Here is a 22,490-nt window from a genome sequence, read left to right as displayed (position 1 = left end):
TAACAGCTTTATTTATAATCACCAAAGTCGAAAACAGCCCAAACATGGACATCAATCTGGTGGGATGAACAAACTATAGTTCCCTACAGTGGAACACTCCTCAGTAACAAAGAGGTAAAATGACTCAAAAAATTACACACAACAGGGAGAATCTCAAAATCATGTGCTGATTGAAAGCAATCGGGGGAGAAAAAAGTATGCACGGAACGAGTCCATGTTGGTAAAGTTCTAGAGCATGCATAAAGCTGGTAGAGTTCTAGTAACCTGCAGTAGCAGAAAGTGGGTCGGGGCTGCCTGGAGACAGTGGGAGAGGGAAGGTAGATCACAGGGGACGCAAGGAGGCCCATGTGGCTGACGGAGACGCCCGCTACTGAGGCTGCCTCACACATGTGCGCACACACCCACGTCGGTCAGAGCGTGCACCGTGCCTGCCTATGCTTCCTTGTACTCCCACTGTATCTCAACTGCATTTTTTAAAAGTATGAACACAGAAAAGACTACAGTGGATGGAGGTACAGATGACACTTGAGTGGCAATGAGTGGGTCACAGTGAGGCTGCGTGGTGAGTACATGGGTTCGTGACAGCCTCTGTCTACCACTGTATCTGCTGGGAATTCTCCATTATAGAAATTAAATTAAGAGACCATCTCACCACTGAACAGAATTTGCAGAGACAAAAAGGAACAAGGTGACGTTGTTTTGAGACTCAGGACATGAGGCTCAGGCCACGGCCAGCTCCAGGAGAGGACAAGCCACAGCAAACAAAGGGCTGGCTGGGCAGCTGCAGCACTGGTGCTGACCCCCTGCAGCGCAGGGACAGGCACCCTGCTCAGCGGATGAGAAACCGGCATAGAGGCCACTGGGGCACACGCCAGGCCACCTGACTCAGAGCTCTCCTGGTAACCACAACACTCCCACTTCCTAACCAACAACCTTCTTTAAAAATAACATAAATCAAACTAAGGCAACTAATTAACACTATTGATTGCTTTCAGGCCCACCCTGCAACATTTACACGGATTATTTCATTTAAATTGAAAACAATCTTGCAAGCAGGCATTGCGTGGCCCCAAGAGCAGAGCACATAGGTTCACTGCCCAGCTACCACGCGGCAGGGAAAGGACTCCCATCGCAGCTGGACCTCACACCCCACCTTTCTCACAGGGCACCAGAGCCTAGCCCTGCCACCGGCCACTGCAGGTTCATGCAGACATCATGACCAGGACCCAGGTGGTTGCTACATGGTTAAGGATTAGGGGGACCAACACAGCAACCGAGGCCAAAGCCACACATACACATGAACGGCTTTACTGCAGACGCTCAGAGAAGGATGGGGTCTCTGACCACAGACGTGTAGAGCAAGCAGCAGTTACAGAATTGCGCCCAGCAGCCACGGCCGGCACTCCGGGGGTCCTTCCAGACCCCAGGCCAGCACGGGAGAAAGCCCACCAGAAACAGAAGGGCAGGCAGCCTTCCTGCAGGTTCCGTCAAGGCCGCCTGCCTGAGGGGGTGGGGGGCAGACCTTTTCTCCGCACTCAGAGAACAAGCCAGCGGAAGGCTGTCCAGGCTACCGAGGGCAGGAGCAGCCGCAGGAGAGCTGAGTCAGCACCAAATCCAAGAGCGGGGAGAGGGAAACAAGGTGGAGAGGGGAGGTGGGGGAGCCCCCAAACCCTGCCAGCTGGGCAATTCCCTCCCCTTCCACAAGAAGAAGCCAAGGCTCAGAGAAGCACCGAGACCTGTTCGGGGCCACATGCAGACGACCTGGACTCCTCTGACCAAGCTGTCACTGCTTCTCAAGTCTTCTCAAGGTGCTCGCCGTGGAGCCACGCAGGGCAAGGCGGGGTCAAAGGCAGGTAAGCCCAGAGAGCACAGGTGGGGTGGCCTGCGTGGGGGCCCACCCTGTGAGGCCCCGCCCACCCCGGCAGGTGCCGCACTCACCGGATGGTCTCGATGATTTCATGAGCAGCATCGTGGTGTTTGTCCTGAAAGACAAAGGGACAGGGTTTACACCCTCCAGTGGTGCAGGGTGCGGGGACCCGGCAAGGCCAACGGACAGCCCCGGCCCGGGGCATGAGAGGCTGCTCTGGGACCCCTGCCCATGCTGGACACACTGCCCCTGAGGAAGACCTGTTCCAGCGGCACTCCCTCCCGCAGCGGGCAATGGGGAAGGAGCCTGGGATAGTCTATGCCCTGACCCTCCTGTCCCCACCCCGCACCCACCACTCTGCTGACCCCCACCCGCACCCCCAGGTGCTCCTGCAGCCTGGAAGCCACAGTCCTGGCTCTGACTTACTGAACCTCTCCAAGCCTCTGTTTTCCCATCTGTAAAATGGGGAAACACCAGTAACACAATCGTAGCGTGGCTGTCCTCCCGCAGGAACACAGACTAACCCCACCACTGATCAGGACAGGTCCCCACCCTGCCCGCTGCACAGGGCTCACTACTGCTCCTTCCTCAGAGGAGGCAACTGACTGGTCTGGGGAGCCAACTGACTCCAGACCTTGCAGAAACCAGGACCAGATGTCCCGAGAGGCCTTTCCTGGCCCTGTCGCTCCCTGATACGAGCTCTGGAGCACTCCGCCACTGCTCCACAGAGGGTGTATACACACCGTGCCATTTGCACCACCTTACGACAAACGCCTGGGGGCAAGAGCCTGGGCTGGGGGGGCCTAGAGCAGTGCCTCCCCCAGGTCCTTCGGTAAGTGTCAAAACAACTCTGAGTACCCGTGTGCCCTAACCTTGCTTCCATAGGGACAGCTCTATCAGGATAGAATTCTCACAGAACAGAGCTCGCCCACTTCACGCACAAAACTCCGTGGCATTGCAGAACTTCCAGGATTGTACAAGCAATGCACCAATTCCAGAACCACCCTCATCACCACAAAAAGATATCCTGCCCCCAACAGCCATCACTCCCCAGCCCCTGGCAATCACTAATCCACTTTCTACCTCTGTGAAAGTGCCTGCTTCTGGACACTTCACATGAGTGGAATCACACATTGCATGGCATTTTGTACTAAGCCTTATTTTTATTAAGGCCAATGAAGAACCATCCCTTCAGTGTTCTTAATAATGTCCTCCAACTAAGGATCAAATGACAAACGTTACTTGCAGTCCAGTTACTTGGATGTGGCACAGCGGGGGGGTCGGGGGGGCAAGACAGCAAACAGGCAGCCGGCTTGGGTGGCACCGTGCAGCCCAGTGGACCCAATCGAGGGGCACCTGACTGGCAGCATCAGCACGATCTGTCAAGTCAGAAACTTGGGCTGGGGACTGCCAGTGGGAACCAGCGGCCCCAATATCTCATGTCAGAAGACACATGGGGGCAGCTCTGCTGGGCACGTGAAGACCTTTGGCCCAACTTCAAAAGATCTGAAAAGAATGACGGGAATTGGCAGGAAGGAGAGCCGCCTCGCAGGCCCAGCCTTCTGGGGTGGGAACATGGAGGGACAGAGACCCCAGACCCCTGACACAGGAGCCCCAGCTCTATCGGTGGGCCATGCCAACCTGCGCAATACCCTCTGGGTCCCAAGGAAGCGGGAACACACCCACTGCTCCGATTCACTGGGAGGGTGGACAGGAGTGAAGAGCTGGGTGACCCCACAAGGGAACATAGCTTCTCTGCTCATCTTAGTCTCTTCTTCACACCTCCTGCCTCACCAAATGCTAAGCCCCTCTCACCTGAGCACCAGCGGAACCTTCAGAGTCCCTACAAACCCCTCGTGGGCATTTCCCTACTATATCGTGAGACGTTTGGCACTATATTGTGCTCGGACGGCTCGCCACTGAACACCAGAGTGCCCCGTGCAGTGCCATCCTTCCACATAGCTTGACCGGCGGGCGTCCAGGCCCATCACTGCACTCACCTATCAGCTCAGCCCATGGCCCTCAAGGTCTACACCTGCCATCCAGGCAGCAGCAAGGTGGGAGATCTGAAAGCCACAGCAGCGGGAGTGCCCAACACACACATGGAAGTGTGTAACATATCCACTGAGCTCAAGTGTGCCAAGCCCTATCCATGTGCATGGCCAGCAGTCCATTTTGCAGATGGAGACACTGAGCACCAACTTGCGCAGAGCGCCACAGCTCTCACGAGGCAGCGGTGGGACCTGAAGCAAGGCCAGGAGACAAGCGGCACCCAATGCTTTGGTGAGGAGGGTGCAGGGCAGAGGGGAGGCTACCACAGTCCGTGCCTGGCAGCGACACACCCACTCCCAGAATGATCATGTTAACCTCCGCTTTATGGAGGTGGGGACAGGTAAGTTGCACTTCATCCAAATGAAACAAAGATGCTTCCAAGGACAGCATCAAGAAAGCGGAAAGACAAACCACAGAATGAGGGAAGAATTCTGCAAGTCCTCTCTCTGGAAAAGCATCTGTGTGGGTCACAGGCATGCCTCACTGGGCGGCACTGTGGAGACGGGGTGCTTTTACATGCTGAGGGCTAACAGCCCCAGGACGAGCACATCTATTAGCACCGTCTGTCCAACAGCAGTTCCTCCCTTTGTGTCTGCATGTCCCATTTTGGTAATTCTCACAGTATTTCAAACTTCTTCTTGTTATATTTGCTATGGTGATCCGTGATCAATGATTCTATCTCATTGGAAACTCAGATGATTAGCACTTTTTAGCAAAGTGTTTTTTCTTTAAGAAATATACATGGTCTCTTTTTTAGATGTCCATCATGCTATTGCACACTTACTAGATACCATACAGCATAAACATGACTTTTATATAACTGGGAAACCAAGTGATCCCCATGAGTCATTTTACTGAGACATTTGCTTCACTGCGGTGGTCTGGAACCAAACCCACAAGACCCCCTATGTGTGTACACGGGACTCGAACAACTCAAAATAAAGACAAATAAGGCCATTAAAACATGAACTGACACGGTCACTGCTACAGAGAAAATACTCCAATGGCCAGCCCGCAAGGACACAAAAAGACACTCCACCTCCTAAGCCAGAAAGGGACACAAATCTAAACCACAAGAATGGCTAGAGTCAAAATGATGGACACTAAGTGTTGGGGTGGGGAAAAAAGAGCCTTCACACCTGGCTGGTGGGAACGTAAAATGGTGCAGCCACTGTGGAAAGCGGCCTGGCGGTTCCTCAAATATTTAAACAGAATTTCCATATGGTCCAGCAATTCCACTCCTAAGTACACACCCAAAAGAAACAACATACATCCACACAAAAATCTGTATGCGCACTCAGAGCAGCAGCATTCCTAACAGCCAAAAAGTGGAAATGCCCCAAGAGTATCCATCGACAGATGAACAGAAAAACACAACCTGTCCACCAAACACACACATCACTCGGCTGCGAACAAGAGTGAGACTCCCACACACACCATCCTGGGAACAGACCCTGAGCCCACAACGCTCAGGGATAGAACCAGACACAGAAGGCCCCACGGGGTGTGAGTCCACATGTGTGACACATCCAGGACGGGCTCGTCCCGGGGAGGGGGCTTGTTGGTGCCAGGGAGGAAAGGAGGATGGGGTTTCATTGGGGGTGACAGAAGGTTCTGGAATTGATAGTAGTAACGGTTGCACAACTCTGTGAATATTGCACACTCTAAATGGGTGAGTTGTCTGGTATGTGAATTATACCTCAAAAAAGCTGTTAGCAACAAAAAAACACCCAAAAAGTGATGCTGCCTATCATTAAAAGCACCCCCTCACCCCAGGAGGAAAATATTGCGTTTCTAAGACACTCAAATGATGCCCCTACTGTGCTGCTGTCCTGCAACGTTTAACGAAATTTGATGAAACCTAGATTCACAGTCTTGGCAGGAGCTTACCTGACTCCCGGACTACCTGTCCTGAGAAGCTGACAGGATACCACACTGTGTCACGGGGTCTACAGAGGAGACCATCAACTCACACAGCACACTCTCCTTCAGGAGAGAGAGACCAGAAGCAGCTGCAGAGGTGATGAGCTGCAGACATTAGTCTGGAACTTTCCACCAATTCTCTCTCTCTCTCTCTCTCTCTCAGATCACTCTCTCTAGGGAAGCTGGCTGCCAGGTCATGAGCAGCCCCACAGAGAGGCCGACGCAGAAAGGAGCTGAGGCCTCCCTCCCGCCAGCAGCCCTACAAGGGCAGCAGCATGACTGGTTCCTCTCGCCCCTGTCCAGCCTTCCTATGTGCTGGCCTCTGTGCTGACGGGAGAGACCCCTGCACCAGGACCACCCAGCTAAGTCAGCTCCGGGATTCCTGACTGCAGGAACCATCAGAAAATAAATGCGTGTTGCTTTAAGCTGCTCAACTTTGCTTAATTTGTTAGGCAGCCACAGCTAACCAATACAGATTTTGCGTTAAGGCTGAGAAGCCAGTCTGGGAGCACTGCCTAGGAGAAAAAGTTCTACAGTAACGGGACTTGATGGTGATTCTAGAAATGCCTGTAACGGCAAGGGTCTGTCTGACTCAAGTCAGCACCGCAAAGCTACAAAACAAGCTGCACAACCCTGTGAAGCTCCTCCCGAGCACAAGGCAGGGGCAAGCACGCTGACAGCAGCCCTGAGCAGCCGCTATGCAGCAGACCCTTGCCGGTGCGGGGCTCACACCACTCCCCCCGTCCTCACAAGAACCTGCCGCAGCCTGCCAGGCTGACTCGGCTCACACCACATCCCGGGGACCTGGAAAGGCAGAGGTGCCTGGAATTTGATCTCATCTTGTGAGAAGATGAAATCCAGCTTTCCCAAAGCTTTAAAAGCAGAAAAAGGGAAGAAAAAAGTTTGTAACTGTGACTCCAAAGGTTTCAGAATGATCCTTTTAGGGACTGGCCAGCTGCCACTGGCAGCCCTGAGATGTGTAATTTAAGATGCACTGATCACCATAAATGATTCAGAAAGTCCAAGTCCAACCTCTTGGACACGGGCTCTTCTTAGTACTCCACAGGCCTTCAGGAGAGAGAGACCAGAAGCTGACCTGGAAAGGTTAGAACAGCCCCTAGGAAGCCTGGATTTATGAACAGCCCTTGTGTTGTGACCCAGGGATACCCACCCCTCCTCCATCTCAGGAGCTCTGGAACCCTGGGTCTGCGCCCCAGCCCCAGGGTCCCTACAGCCCCCCCCCCCCATATGCACACACAGCCCATATCCCCAGCCTGGCGCAGGCCACAGCAGGACGGTGTGTTTGCTGAATTGGGGACAGACCCTCTCTTGTACCGCGAGTTGCCTCAGAGCATCCGCAGGGAGCAGCGGGAAGACGTTCTTCCACATGAGCCCTGCTGAGCGAACGCAGCTAACTGGGAAAGTGGGCGGCGAGAGGCCCTCTACTTTGGGGAGTCCGCGAAAACAGCTACGACAAGGACAGCATGTTCCTTCCTCCAACCACACGGCGCGCAGGGGGACAGTCATCACATCCGGAGCAGACACAAAACTCCTCCCCAGCTCCGGTGGCCCTCATGTCCTCAGCGCTGCCCGGCAAAGATGGTATGAAGGGAACACGTGCAGAGGGACAGAGCGTGGGGGAGACCCCAGCTGTCGCACTAGCCCAGCCCAGCCCCCTCTTGTACCCCAAGGACAAACCCGAGAGTAAGCACCCAGGACAGCAACCCCAGGTCTGGCTCTGCCACCAGCCTGTCTCCAGCAGGTGTGCAGTCCCCCCTCTCAACACAAGGAGTGTGGACAGGAGCGTCTTTCAGATGCCCTGTGCAAGGCAATGAGCCCAGGCTCCCGAGCACTCGGACCTCCTTCACTCTAAACGTCCGCACAGCTGGAGGGCCGTCTGTGCCGAGGGCCCACGGTGAGAGGCGGGGTGCAGAGGCAAGAGGTGAACAGAGGAGCATGTGCACGGGGAACCCGCCCACCAGCTCCATTCTCCTGACTTCCGTTTGCAACAAGAACGACACCCAAAGAGCACCCTCTACCCCTAGCAGGAATCACAGAGGGAGGGCAGAAGCCAAGAGGTCCCCTGAGGCAAGGGTCCTACACTGCGCCAACTGTCAGAACCCCCGGGGAGGCTTGTGAAGCACAGATGGGGCCCACCCACAAAGTCTCAGATTTGGCAGGTCGGGGGTCTGGGAATCCATTTCTAACAAGTTCCCAGGTGATGCAAACGCTGCCAGCTCCAGGACCCACTCTGAGAGCCACCACCCTGAGGAACTGTGGACTATATTCACGTGCACCGTGACACAGGAATTGCCGTGGACAGGAAGCTGATGTTGTGTAAACAGCCCTGAGGAGTAGAGGACAAAGAATGAAGGTGGGTGATGGCACACAGCAGAAGGTCTGTGTCTGTCTGCCTCGGTGGCAGGGCTTTGACCGTAGAGATTTAGTTGGAGGAGTGAAGAAAGACACAGTGCAAAATCAACAGGCGACCGGGACACTCGATCCAGGAAGAAGACCAGAAGGCCGTGGCTACAAAGCCCAGTCAGGTGGAGAGCACAGGGCCCAGGGGCCTGGCTGGGGTGTGTGCACGCACACCTGGTACCAGGGGCAGGAAGCAGCATGATGTGGCACCTGCAGGGCCTGAGCATCAGGAAGGGAGAGGCCTTCACGTGAAAATGAGCAGATGCATGAGCGGCTGCAGACAGCCCCAAGTGTCTGCACACCCCCAGCAAGGGGAGAGCAGGGTAGCAACAGTAGGGTGCCTGCCCCGTGGGCTCTGGGAAGGCGGTGGAAGCAAGCCCCGCCAACCATACCTGAGGATGAGACAGGCCACCGCCAAGGTCGCACAACAGCTGCAGGCCTCGTATAGGAACGCAAACACAGAGCGCCACGCCACGCCAGGGCCATCACAGGCGGGGGAGCAGGCACGGCCAAGTGAGCTGGGTCTCCAGCCAACACACTTCACAGAGTAAGAAGCTCCACAAAGACACCAACACGGAAGCACTCTTGGGGTGCTGGAGGAGCCAGGTGCTAAGACACAGGGAGCCGGCAAAGAACGCAATGTTTGTGCTCCCTAGACACGTGCTAGAGCCCTGGCTCCCAGTGGAATGGTGTGAGGACACAGGGCCTTTGGGAGGTGACTAGGGTTAAGTGAGATCACGAGGGTGGCACCCCTGCTGGGATTAGTGCCCTTACAAGGGGATGAAGGGACCAGAGCTCTCCCTCTCTGTCCCGTGGGGACACAGGGAGAAGGTGGGGCCAGGACAGGGGCCCTCCCCAGGTACCAACCCTGCCGCACTATCATCTGGGACTGCCGGCCCCCAGGACCATGAGGCATCAGTGTCTGTGGTACCCTATCGCTGCAGTCCGAGCAGCTGCGACAATGGCCCGGGGCACAGACTGTGAAGAGCCAGCTTTCACAGGGTGACCCAAGAGGAGAGGGGGCAATGAGGAGCTGGCCTCGGAGCAGCGGGCCCCGGCCGAAGGCAGGGAGGAGGACACAGGTGGAAAAGCAGCAGCCCCAGCAGAAGCGGCAGCCGGGAACGTGGGATTCCAGCCAGCTCAGCACCCAGGCCCTGAACCTCGTTGCCCATCACCCAGGGAGACGCGGGCGGGGGGCCTCCGCGCCAACCACCACGCGGGGACACCAGCCCTCCGAGCCGCGGCGAGGCCCAGGCAGCCCACAGCTCCCCGCCCGGCTTCCAGTGCAGCTCCACGCGACCACATGGCAGCCGCGGTCCTCTCCTCGATGGGGCTCTGCGAAGGAGCCAGCTCCTCGGACGCATGGCGGGGTCCAGGGCTGGGGCGAAGAAACACAGGGGGAGCCCGGACATCCCGCACACCAGGCAGCAAAGACGGGGCTGCGGAGGGGCGCAGGCAGGCCCCGGGCCCAGGAGGAAGCCTGGAGGCGCTCCCAGGGGCCAGCTCAGAAGGTGAGCGACCGTGTCCTCACAGACTGGACCACCACCCAGGAGTGAAGGCCACGCGGAGGCTCTCACCGTAAGTGAGTAAGCAAAAAGCAGAGCAGGTCTTCCCAGGGAGGAACTCCCAGGAGTGGGATGCAGGGAAGAAGAAAGGCAAGGTCCCCAGGGTCCTGGACAGCCTCAACGCACCCCTCCCTGGGGCTGGACAGGGGAGAGACCCAGCACCGTCACCCCGACCAGGGCTCAGGGTCAGCACCGTCTGCAGTGAGCCGAATGGACGCCAGTAGCCTCAGGGGATCCCCGAGGAGACACAGTGTCCAGCCTGGGGGACTCCTGCCATGGCACAATGGCCTCCAGCCCCACACAAGGGCCCCCTGCAGGGTGGGCAGGTCATGACAGGCACCAGCTTGCCCTTAATTGTGAGGGACTGGCACAGGTTGTAGCTGAGGACACAGGACAACTGAACAGTAAGGAGACCCTGGGCTGGACCTAAGCAGACACGGACATGGGGAGAGAGAGTCAGGAGCATCCTCAATGCTGAGCCACGGCGGGGATCCTGCTGCCACGGGCAGCAGAGTGAGGGGTACAGGAACTCTCTTCTATTTGTACACCACTCTTCAGTCTAAAATCCTTTCCAGGAGACCCCTGGGTGGCTCAGCGGTTAAGCGCCTGCCTTCAGCCCAGAGCGTGATCCTAGAGTCCCGTGATCTAGTCCCACATCCGGCTCCTTGTGGGGAGCCTGCTTCTCCATCTGCCTGTGTCTCTGCCTCTCTCTGTATGTCTCTCGTGAAAACAAATTAAAATATCTTAAATTAATAAATATAAATAAATATAAATAAATAAGTAAGTAAATAAAAAGAATCCTTTCCAAGTGCAAAAAGTTGCACAGGAAGGTCAGACAGAAAGTTCTCCAAACGCAGACAAACCAGAAAAGTGCTTTCAGGTTTGCATGTGCTCTGCACACATGCATGGCGCTCGGCCCACTATTGGCCTGCGCTCAGCTCGCCCTTGCCCTCGCCCTTGCCCTCACCCTTGACCCCGCCCCCACCCCAGAAGGCCTTCCTATCCACCTGATAGAAACACTGCCTGCTGCCTCCTTACTTGGCAGGAACAGTAGAAAGATAAACATAATACACTTAGGGGCACCCAGCCGGCTCAGTCGGAAGAGCATGCAACCCTTGATCTCAGGGTCGTGAGTTCAAGCCCCACGTTGGGCCTAAAGGTTACTTTAAAAAAATTTTTAGAAAGCGTATTTGAAGTCTTTTGAATATATTAATGATTCCACTCTTCCCCCTCTAAAACTTTATATTCCTCAACTCAGAAATAAGGAAAACACATAACATCCACATTAAAGAATATAATAGATCACAGTCTGACTCTGTTTAAACATCTCAAAACTCAACATGGCCAATTTGCTCTTAATAATCACTTTAAATTTCACCCAAAACCTGTCCTTTCACAGATATTACAACACGGCCCTGTGACAAAACAAGCGCTCATTCCTAATCACTGTAGAACAGAGTGCCACTCTGGTCTCAGTTCACGATTAAGCTACACAGTTAATTTATGGTTTGGTCTTCACATGGACAATTCAAGCATTTACAGTGATAGCACCTTTTCCAGTTCAAATAAGCAAGAACCCAAAAATAGACACCATATGTACAAGCAAGTGAAGAGCAAAAAACAGTAAGAAGGCTGGGGTAGGAGGGTATTAATCCCCCCTGGAGGTCAGCCTGGAGGAGAGGAAGGTCAATGTGTGGTGCCCAGAGCAGGCAGGAAGACTCTGCAAACTCCCCTGAGGCAGAGAGCAGCTACTGATGGTGGTCCAGGAGGTGAACAAGGGGTCAGGTCTGCGGTTCACACCTATCCTTCAGGATGGAGTGCAGAGCGGGGCAGGGCGAGAAGCGGGGGATGAGGGGCTGGGCAAAGATGGTGGCTCAGGTGCACCAAGGCCGCTCCTGTTCAAACACGGTTACCCATCTCCACAGCATTAAACCAAGCAGGGAGCCCTTCTGCAGGAAGGCTTGCAGTCTGGAAGGAACAGGACCGCAGATGGGTCTTGTAATCTCTGTGCGCGGCTCCCTCCTTTGTAAACCGGAGCCCATAGGGACACACCTATGCTGAGGAGCCCTCCTACCTGAGCCAGTCCTTCTCCCAGACCCGCCCTCAACTGTCTGGGTCTTCAGACACCACATAACCACACAGCGAGACATCTGTGCGGGGGAGAAATCTCCCAGCTCACAGCCCTGGTGTCTACGCAGCAGTGGTACCCCAGGGTGCTCTGGGCCTGCTGTCCGTAGCAGGAGGCGGCACAGGGAGAGAAGGTGACAGCGCGGCAAAACATCCCAATTACGCAGAGACCCACACGGTGACTATGGTTACACTGGGGCACCTGCCTGGGGTGTGCTGGTTCCTGAGCTGAGTGACGAGGAACAAGCCACTATCCCACGATGAAGCATGGGATCCGTGAGAGCAGCAAATGCGCTCCCAGGAGCTGCAGAAAGTCAGGTTCACCCAGTCACTGGTTTTGAGCGTCACTAGTCTTAAGGACTAAACTTACGTGGCCCCTGAAATAATGTCACACTGCAAAGGGTCCAGAACAAGGGCAGCTGATGCTGCTCAGATAACTTCTCTCGGGGGAGGAGGGTGCCAAGCCAACCACTCACCTGTGACGCATCCTGGCTCTCATGGAATGTTTCTGCTCTGTGACGACAGCCAGCAATGACTCACCAGGAAGGAGGCCTGGGCTCCCGCCACCACCTCCGCCGCACCCCTCTTCATGGGGCCATGCTACCCAGCACCAACTGTGACCTGTGCAGGCCTTGCAACAAACAAGGCTGCTCAGAGGACAGGGCCACATCTAAAAGCACCTGGCCCACCATACCTGCAGCCCCCAGTGCTACAGGGCAGGAGAATCCCGCCCAACACCATCCCAGCAGCACGCCAGGCCTGCGGTACGGCCATTAGCACAGGATCATGAAGAGGCACTCCACTGAAAGAATCAATACACGAGACCCTCCAGTCACAGCAGAAAGGGCCACAGGGATCCCACAAGGCCAGCCCTAAATACAGCTTGGGGTGGAAAGAGGGAAAACCGGGGAGGGCATGCTGAGGAAAGCCTGAGAGCAGTCTGAGGGGCCAAGCACAGGCTGGTATGGAGGCATGCACGCCCACCCCGCCGCTCAGCCCAGCCAGAAGGCCAGAGCAGCCGGGCCCATCAGACCTCACTGAGGCACAAACTCAGTGGTTCACAGCCCCGGGTGCTGTGCTAGGAGGTCTCCAACAAGCAGGGGGTCTGGAGGACGGAGCCCCCACAAGGAAGGAGTGTGGAGCTGCGCCATCCTAGCAGCACCCACTGACCACCTAGTCCATCCAGTTAGGGGAACATCACTTGGCCATAAGCAGGAGCCAGGTGCCCACACATGCCACCCTGGGGACGGACCCTGAGCCCACACGCTCAGGGAGGGAACCAGACACAGGAGGCCCCACGGTGTGTGAATCCACATGTGTGACATGTGGCTCGTCCACGCATGGGGAGGGCGCTCGTTGAGGCTGGGGGCAGTGAGTGGGGTATGAAAGCTGATGAGGATAAGTTTCCTTTTGGGTGATGGAATGTTCTGGGACTAAAGATGGCAGTGGTATGACCCTGTGAATGGACTAAAGTCCAAGGAATTGTACTTTAGATGGACAGATGGAGTGGCGTGTGAATTATAATGCAGTAAAGCTGTTACTTATAAACAAAACCCACAAGACCCACTGCTGCCCCTGCATCCTGCTGACTGTCCTCCTGGTCCCTCCCTGTGTCTCCTTCCCAACCAGCCCTTGCACCTGGCCTCTGTATTGGCACATCTTGGTCTGGCAGACAGCCCCGACCCCGAACCAGGTCCTACAGCCCAGCATTCGCCCTCAGAGCAAGAGTAGACCAACCTGCAATGAGCCACATGCAGATCAGGGGAAACACAGAACCCCATTAACCCCTTAAGCAGATCACAGCAAAACAACCGTCCAGAGCAGAAACCAAGCCTCCTGCGGGCTCCTGGTGCCCTGCAGGCCATGCTTCACCCCCACTAGCTGTGCCCCCTCTATCCCTAGCCCTACCACAAAGCCCAGAAAGCCCTGTCCCTCAGCGCCCAAAAAAAAGTATCGGGCTTTTAAGTGACAAAGTGTTGTCTGAGCGAACATCCATCACTCACCCCTGTCCGCACCTGGAGTGAACCTAATGCTTTCTAGGCATTAGCCCACACACCCCCACGACTAGCTGAGAGGAATTCAAGCTGCACGAACCCTCTCTAGAGAAGAGGAAACTGAGGCTTAGGGTGGTTGCACAATAAAGCACATAGCCCTTGACCTCCCAACCTCCACTGGCAGCACCCCAGATGCTGAGCAACGGACAGGAAGAGGGACCGGTGCAATGCAGAAGAGAGGGCCTGAGAGGCAGAGGCCAAGGAACAAGGCCCAAGGGCTTGGAACTAGAAGGGTGGATCCAGGCAGGTAGGGGAGAAGACTGGATGTGGTCAGGAAGAGGGGTTAGGAGAGCAGAGGAATGGCGAGGCACTGAGGGACATAACAGAGCCACACGTGGGCCGTGGAGTGGCAGAAAGACGCACACACACCCCCGAGATGCGGCAGGTCCTCGGCAAATACACAGAATCAATGCCATGGGCTTGGGCTACCGGGAGCCCCTGCCAGTGGGAACGGCAGGGACAGCTCAAGGGGACAGGGAAAGCAAGAGACAGTCTTCTGCAAGTACAACCCTGGCCCAGAGAAAGGAAATAGGAACATTATTCCCACAGGCAGGGAGCCCCAGGCACACTCTGCAGGGGAAGTCAGGCAGAGTAAGAAGTTCCCCAGGAGAGAAATATGGGGCCAGGGCCCAGCACTCCCAGAAGCAGACTGTCAGCAGTGGGCAGGTCCCTGTATTCAAAAGAGAACCCCAAAATGCTTTGTTTCTTGATTGTTCCAATACCAACGACACGCTCATCTTGCTCTCTGGTTGTAAGATGTCACAACTGAGGGAAGCTGGATAAAGAGAACACTGGATGTCTCTGTTATTTCTTTTTTCTTCTTAAGAGTTATTTGAGAGAGAGAGAGAGAGAACGCGCACGCATGACTGCACTCAATGGGAGGGGGAGGGAGGGAAGCAGACCCCTCGCTGAGCACGGAGCCCAACAAGGGGGCTCAATCTCATCACCCATGACTACATGACCTGAGCTTGAACCAAGAATCAGACATTTAACTGACTGAGCCATCCAGGTGCCCCTGTTATTTCTTATGGGTTCAAGTGAATCTATAATTATCTTGAAATTAATAGTTTAAGAAAAAAGGGGGAGAGCTCCCAGGGGGAGACTGGGCAGGCCGGTCCCCTGCAGCCCTGCCACCGCCTCCCCTCATGAATATCCGAAGTTCCCACTCCCTGGGTCTCCTACCCATCTGGAACAGGGGACCTGCAGGCATTTGGATCCTAGGAACCAGACTATGAAAACTAACAACCACATATGACATAAAGGCTTTCCCAATTGTCCCGCCCGGTTTAAAGCAGCTACTCCGCCCACACAAGGTTGGGTAAGGGTTAATCTGCCTTCCACCTGAGTGCGGATTAGGGAGAGGGCTCACACAAGAGGAGGTCAGCGTCAGAAAATATTTTCTGAGTCACAGGGAGGCTCACTCTGGCCGCCCACTTCAGCTACTACTCATCGCCCTGCATAAAGGGCATGACTGCTCAGAGGGCATTCATCAGAGAATCGTGGGCTCCCCAGAGGAAGCTGTAGGCGGGGACAGTCACGCTGGGGCTGCTCCCCCGCCCACAGACTTAATAAGTCACGGAGGGGATGGACCACTCCACACGCCCTCGCAGGTTCTTGCCCTGCTGCCAGAGAGCCAAAAATACCACCACCTCCCTTCCAGTTGAGACCCGGTTTTCCCACCAAAAGCAGGGCCATGGTGAGCTGCAGGCAGGTATCCTAGAACTTGAAGTCATGGAAGGAGCAGAACTCAGCCTGCCCCCCTCCTCCTATTTGTCAATTTCCCAAAAACTCTATTTCTGCCTATTTGTCAATTTCCCCAAAAGCCTGTTTCTGACTGTAGGCATTTCCCAGTGTGGGTGGTTGTGGCTGTCCCTACTTCCTCCTACAGACGCCCCCACCTCCAAGAAACCACCCATACCTCCCCCAGGGCAAAACCAGGAGCCCCTCCCTCCAAGGACCACCTCAGCTGACAGCCATCTCTACGGTGGCAGCGTAACTGTCGAACTTTTGTGTTTATAGATCACCGACTTCCCTACATTTATAAGTTTCCTGGGGATGGGAATACCATCTACTGCCCTCTGCATCCGCAGGGACACTAAGTATCCGGTAGGTGCGGCAGAATGAATGGATCCACGAACAAACAGGCCCCGTCATTTCACACAGGCAGTCAAATGATAATCCGATCTTCTGAAAAGTTAACTTATGAAGCTGTCCGTTTCCTTAACGTGTTCATCACTGAATCGTCACAAAACGAAGCCTCCTAAAAGGACTGCCCCTCCCTCTTCATGAGAAAGCAAACTTCCTCCTCAGCAGGGATACAGAAAATTAACAGACTTCGCTACAAGGCTGTAGCAAGAGCGTTGCTTGCCACTGCAGGGAGCTGAAGCCTTTGCGGGGCCCACCTGCCCACTGGCCTGGCAGTGGACAGCCACACCAGGAAAAGGCCTGTGACACCGGGCAGAGTGCCCGGCCAGCCAGGCAGCACGATGCCCTCCCCTGCCAACCGGGGGGCCTGGCCGGTGAGGGAAAGACACTTTGTAGTTCAGAACCACCGACCCCTAGAAAGCCAGGTCCCGCCAGGTCCAACACAGAAGACCTTATTTACAACAGGCACGAACCGCCGCAGCCTTGCTCTGCTCCAAGTTGAAAGCGGTGATGATGGATGGGGATGATGTGGCTGCCTGGATGAACTTTCACCTGGGCATCCAGGGCCTGGACAGTGGGTCCCAGGGCGTTTCTTCACCCTCCCAGGACTCCGCACCGCCGACCAGGGGGGACGCACAAATGTCGCACGCGGCGGCACAGGCCTCACCGCCCTGTCCTCCTCCTGAACGCTTCCCAACACGGAAAGTCAAGTTCATGCAGAAACCTGCCTCCACATGCTCGGAGCAGCTTTATCCCTAAACCACCACCCCCCTGCCTGGAAGCATCCCGCACGCGCTGCGGCCCAACCCCACTGGCCAGCACAACATGGAAATGAGAAAAAGATGGGACCGGACTCGGCCTTCCGATACCCACGGCAACACGGCTCTGCGCAGCCGAAGCAGCCAGAATCAAAGGCTGCCAGCTGCTGATTCCGTTTATCTGACTTTCTGGAAAAGGCACAGGGACAGAGGGAGCGGCGGCACCCAGCAGGAGAGAGGTGAGCTAGCTGCTGGCAAGGGGCGGCGGCCTCTGCTGTCTGCTGGGGACGCATCTGTCAAAACTCCCAGAGCCGCGCCGGGCTAAAGAGCGACCGCGCTGCGTGCGAGCTGAGGATGAAAATAATAATAATAATAATAATGATAATAACAACAACAACAATTCGATTTTAAAGAATGCGCCGGCCAGGCCAGCCAACGGGCGCGTGCGGAGCGCTGTCCCTGGGCGGAGGGAGCGGCGGCGGCCGGTGGGACGGTTGGACTTTTGAAGGTTCTCCCCAGTTTCGTCACCTCGGACGTCGGTCTTCCCGCCTCGCGCAGTGCTCGGGCGGCCGGACGGACGGACACGCGCGCGCACACGCACAGACAGACGGACGCACGGGCGCTGCCCGCCGGAAAAGCCGGGGCCCGGGCTCGACCTCGCCTCCCGCCTCCCGCCTCCCGCCTCCCGCCTCCCGCCGCGGGAGGAGCAAAAATAGAAAAACTCCGGCGCGCGCGGCGGGCTGGAAGCCGCGAAACCCCGCGGCGGCGGAGGGCGGGGGCCGCGACCCCGCCCCCGGCCGCCGCCGCTTCCCAAAACCCGACACCCCCCGAGCGCGCGAGGGGCGCGGCGCGCGGGCTCCCCCGCCGGGACCCCCGGAGGCCCCGTCCCCCCCCCCCGTCCCCGGCTCCGCAGCCCGGCGCCCCCCGCCCCCGCCCCCGCCCCGCAAACGGCCCTCGGGCGGGGGCTCCGCGGGACCCGGCGGGGGCGGCACTCACGTAGACCGGCAGCGGCCACGGGTAGACGGCGGGCTCGGCCCCCACGGGCGACTTGAGCCTCAGCTCCAGCTTCTCCCCCATGTCGGCGCGCGCGGCCGCCGCACCATGCTAGTCGGGCGGCTGGGGGAGGGGCGCGGCGCCGCCGGCGGGGGGCGGGGCGGCGGGCGGAGGAGGGCGGGCGGAGCGCGGGAGGGCGGGAGGCTGAGGGGAGGGGGCTGGCCTGGGCCTCGGCCGCGCCGCCGCCGCCGCCGCCGCCGCCGCCGCGCTCCCGTCCGGCCCCCGGCTCCTCTTTGTGGTCACAGGCCCGGGGCCTCCAGCGCCGCCGCCATCTTGGGCCGGCGTGAGGCGAGCACAATGAGCCGGGGGCCGGGCCGAACCATTCGCCGCGCGCGCGCGGGGGGGGCCGGCGCGAGGAGGCGGCGCGCGCCCGCTGCCCCGCCCGCCGCGCCGCGCGCGCCCCCCCCGCCGCCCGCCCCGTGGGCTCGCCCGCACGCACGCACGCACGCACGTCCTCGGCTGCCCTCGGCCGCCCCCGCCGGCCCGACGCGGGGACCCGGGGAGACCCCGCGGGCCGGGGATGACAGGTTCGAGCCCCGCCCCGGAGGAGCGGGGGCCCCTCCCTCCCTCCCTCCGCACGCCCAGGGCCGCCGCGACTCCCGCAGGGCCGGACGCCCGCCGCGCGCGCTGGACGGAGGAGCGTGTGCGGGGGGCGCCGGGGAGCCGGGCACGCTGCGGCGGCCTCCAGGCCCTGGCTGCGGCGTCGGCTCTTCCCTGCGGATTTCCTGGCTCGACGTCAACACGACTCAAGTCCCTAAAATAGCAGCATGTGCGGGTGTATAATACGGAGCTGTGCGTGTGTGCGTGTGCGCCCATGTGCGGTGCAGGTGTCTGCTCACAGGCGCGTGCATGTCGTGCCCATGTGGACCTGAGTTATCCGTGCAAGCCTGTACACACAGGGCGTGCCGTGCGGGCACACCTGCAGATGCACCTGCGTGCCGTGCATGCCTGTGCCTGTTGTGTACGTGTGCATATGTCTGCACATGTGCACTGCATGTTTTATGCGTGTAGGTGTATTGCACGTGTATACAGGCCGTATGCACACCTATACGTCTTTGTGTGTGTGTGTAGACGTGCACACACAGACTTTCTTTTTTTTTTTTTTTTATGATAGTCACAGAGAGAGAGAGGCAGAGACACAGAGGGAGAAGCAGGCTCCATGCACCGGGAGCCCGACGTGGGACTCGATCCCGGGTCTCCAGGATCGCGCCCTGGGCCAAAGGCAGGCGCCAAACCGCTGCGCCACCCCGGGGATCCCACACACAGACTTTCTACGGATTCTCGCGTGTCTGGAGAACCCGGATACACCTGTTATAATGGAGCCCCCGCTATGTGTCAGCAAGGGAGCCACACACACCTGCCCTTTCGGTACCTCCCCGAGGTCTCACAGCTTCCCAGGAGCGCAGGTGATGGTGTCCGTTCTTGCCAGGTGAGGAGCCTGAGGCGCAGTGACCTGCCCAAGGTCAGGCAGGTGGAAGGTAGAGCTCTGACAGCGCCGCAGTCCCGCAGTGGCCGCCCGATGCAGAGGGAAAGAGGCGAGGTCCGGAAGACCAGCTGCAGTAGCTTCCATTTATTGGAAGCTCTAGACCAAGGCCAGGTAACCGAGGGCATTAGAAGTCAGGATAGTGGTTACCCCAGGGGTCAGAGGGGTTACAAAGGGACATTCACCTGTGAGAAGGTATCTGTCATGCACTTTCTGTAGGTCTGTCAATAAAAACCTTTCTAAAAACAGCCCTGGTTGCTCTGCAGAGAATGGGTCCGGAGGTTTGGGTGGGGCGGTAAAGGAAGAAGCAGGAAGAGGAGTGAGGGAGCCAGACTGTTACCCAGGTGACAGGGAGGGAGGGCTCTGGAGAGGGACAAACCGCCCATGGATCACACAGCCAACCTGAACTTTGTGAGCTCAGGACAGCCTGCCAGGCCCTAGAGACGAGGGTTAGGGTCCCCAGCCTGAGGAACCCAAAGCCCAGAGCCACCCCTTGTCCTCCCAGGGTGGGAAGCCAGTCAGTCATCTCGGGGTCCCCGGCTCTCAGGCTATTTTTAGCTTCCATCCGTCCCATAGGACACAGAGGCAGCCAAAGCATGTGTCTCAGGAAACACCCTCTCTTCCTCCTCCCTCCTCCCGCCTCCTCCATCTCGTAACCTCCCCCCTTCCCCTCCCTTCCTCTCCATCTATTATCTACCCTCTCCTTGCTGCGCAGAGACCCCCCACCAGGGACCTTTCAGACGCTGACTCTGGCAGCCAACCAGAGTGGCCACAGACAGCTGCTTCCCATCCCACCCCTCCCCTGCCCGCCCCCCACCATCTGAGGGATGTCAGGCCACGCCCTGGAGGAGTGTGACCTTGGCCTGGGGCCATCAGCACGTGCCTTTCCCCTGCTTGGAACATTCTTCCTAAGACTCCTCCCTCTGCCATTAGTCTGGTTCTCTGTTCACATCCTCCAGAATCTTCCTGGACCCCACAGACAAGGTGGGGCCGCAGTATGCTTTACACCTGCTCTGTACCCACAGAATTCCAATCCTGGCCCACCCTTCCCTGCCAGCTGACTTTGGGTGAGTCTCTGAACCTCTGCTGATTTCCTCATTGGAGCAGCTGGTGCCAGCAGTCCCTGCCTCAGGATGTTTGAGAGGGTTGAGTCAGTTACCACAGAAAGTGCTAGAACAGGGCCTGGTACAAAGAAGTTATTTGCCATCAACATTGCTGTGGTACCATTACAGTGGTTCGTAGGGTGACCCGCCATCCAGTTTGCCCAGGACTGTCCCAGTCTTGGCGCTTGGAAACACGGGGAACCCCTCTGTTCTGGGCAAACAGAGACGGCTCGTCAGTCTACTGAGCATTTAACTTCCACCCCCACGCAGCTGGAAAGGAAATCTCCCCCACCTGCCTTCCTTCCTGGGAACCTTCACCCATCCACTCATCTCTTTGCTCACATCCTTTATTCGACAAGCATTTCTTAAGCATCTGCTACAAGGCAGGTCCTCTTCCAGGTGCTGGGAACATAGCAGCCCGGACAGTGGATGGAAACCCATGCCCTCATAGAGCTCGCGTCCCAGAAAGGGCAGCAAACAATAAGCTGGTAAGACTTAATTTAGCATGTGGGGATGGTGCCGAGGAGACCACCGAAGAGAGGGAGAGGAGGGAGGGGCAGCTTTAAATGCAGGTCCTGAAACGAAAGGGGCCCACGCGGGCTGCCCCAACACGGCTGCTCTCACCTCAAGCAATCCTGCCCCCCAGGGGACACTGGGCCATGTCTGGGGACATCTCTGCTTGTCACAACTAGGGGTGAGGCTGACATTGAGTGCGTGGGGCCAGGGATGCTGCTCAAACCCCACAGCGCCCAGGACACCCCCCCCCCCCCCAGAGAACAGCCTGGCCCCAATGTCAGCAGTGCCAATGGGGAGAGACTCTGCTCCAACATTATTCTGACCAATTAGTTCCCCTAGAATCCTGCCAGGGCAGGGACTCCATCCGGCCACCTGCACCCTTGGAGGTGATGTAGCGAGAGGCAGCCAGGCTGGGCTGAGACAGGCCCTGGGGATGAAACGACAGGCATGTGTGCCCATCCACATGGCACGCAGAGCTGGAGAGGTAGTGCCGGCCCCCCACACACTACAGCCTCTGTCACCCGCCTGGGGCTGCTAACTCTTTGCAGAGTCACCTCTTCTGGCCACAGAAGTTCCCCGGAGTCGACACTGAGATCAAGGACTCGAGTGCAGGTTGATGATTTGAGAGGCGCAGAGAAGAGCCTGGCATGGGGGAAGGTGGGAGAGGGAGAGACAGGCGCGCTCTGCCACCAGCGGCCTCAGTGGGACCCCCACCCTTGCACAGGCGCTGGGTCTATGCAACCGCAGAGTCCAGCTTGAGCCCACCAGGGGTGAGAAGGGCTGGGTGCCCGGAGAGGTGAGTGTGCTTCGTGCCCTGAGCTATGCACTTAGACACGGCTAAGACGGTAACTACACTTACGTTGGTAAGCATTTCATAATGTATATAATTTTCAAATCACCTGTACACCTGAAACTAACACTATAGCATGTCAACTATGCTTCAATAAAAAAAAACATTTACCATCTGAGTCATTTAAAAAATTTTTAAACATATTTTATCACAATTATATTTAAAAATTGGAAGCGAGGGATCCCTGGGTGGCGCAGCGGTTTGGCTCCTGCCTTTGGCCCGGGGCGCGATCCTGGAGACCCGGGATCGAATCCCACATCGGGCTCCCGGTGCATGGAGCCTGCTTCTCCCTCTGCCTGTGTCTCTGCCTCTCTCTCTCTCTCTCTGTGACTATCATAATTAAATAAAAAAAAATAAAAAATAAAAAATAAAAATTAGAAGCGAATATAATCATGATAACCAGCTTTGCAGACAAGGATAGGCTTCTGTCCCAGAAATATAGAACCCCCTGAGAACCCTCTCTCGGTATTCCTGTTGTGTCATTTGCTTTGTCCTAGGGTCAGTGAGATCACTCCTGGCACAAGTGGGTGCACGGATGCATCTGTGTGACAGGGAAGGAGGATCACAAATCTG

At 57.0% G+C, this 22,490-nt stretch overlaps 1 protein-coding gene and 1 long non-coding RNA gene across 9 annotated transcripts in view; one reads left to right on the top strand and one right to left on the bottom strand.

Moving 5' to 3' along the window:
* The window catches only part of DOT1L (DOT1 like histone lysine methyltransferase), a 67,313-nt gene extending 47,907 nt beyond the window's left edge, over nucleotides 1-19,406 (bottom strand). For 5 of the 8 annotated variants that reach the window (XM_041763309.1, XM_041763316.1, XM_041763311.1 and 2 more), the window contains exon 1: nucleotides 1,939-10,525. In XM_041763309.1, the coding sequence (XP_041619243.1) occupies nucleotides 1,939-2,072 (134 nt within the window). In that variant the 5' untranslated portion in view covers nucleotides 2,073-10,525. Of the gene's footprint in view, nucleotides 1-1,938; nucleotides 10,526-17,908; nucleotides 18,299-19,322 lie in introns of those variants that run through there. The other 3 variants (XM_041763312.1, XM_041763310.1, XM_041763313.1) reach the window with 3 other exon arrangements.
* Nucleotides 19,407-19,435: 29 nt separating this feature from the next.
* Nucleotides 19,436-22,036, top strand: LOC121495626. Its single transcript, XR_005989028.1, has 3 exons — nucleotides 19,436-19,562; nucleotides 20,951-21,039; nucleotides 21,616-22,036. It is a non-coding gene; the product is annotated as an uncharacterized LOC121495626 (long non-coding RNA).
* The last annotated feature ends 454 nt before the right edge of the window (nucleotides 22,037-22,490 follow it).

Source organism: Vulpes lagopus, chromosome 7 (assembly GCF_018345385.1).
Source record: "Vulpes lagopus strain Blue_001 chromosome 7, ASM1834538v1, whole genome shotgun sequence".
NCBI lineage: Eukaryota > Metazoa > Chordata > Mammalia > Carnivora > Canidae > Vulpes > Vulpes lagopus.
Note: the sequence above shows the minus strand (reverse complement) of the source record. Positions and strands in the feature narration are given on the sequence as shown.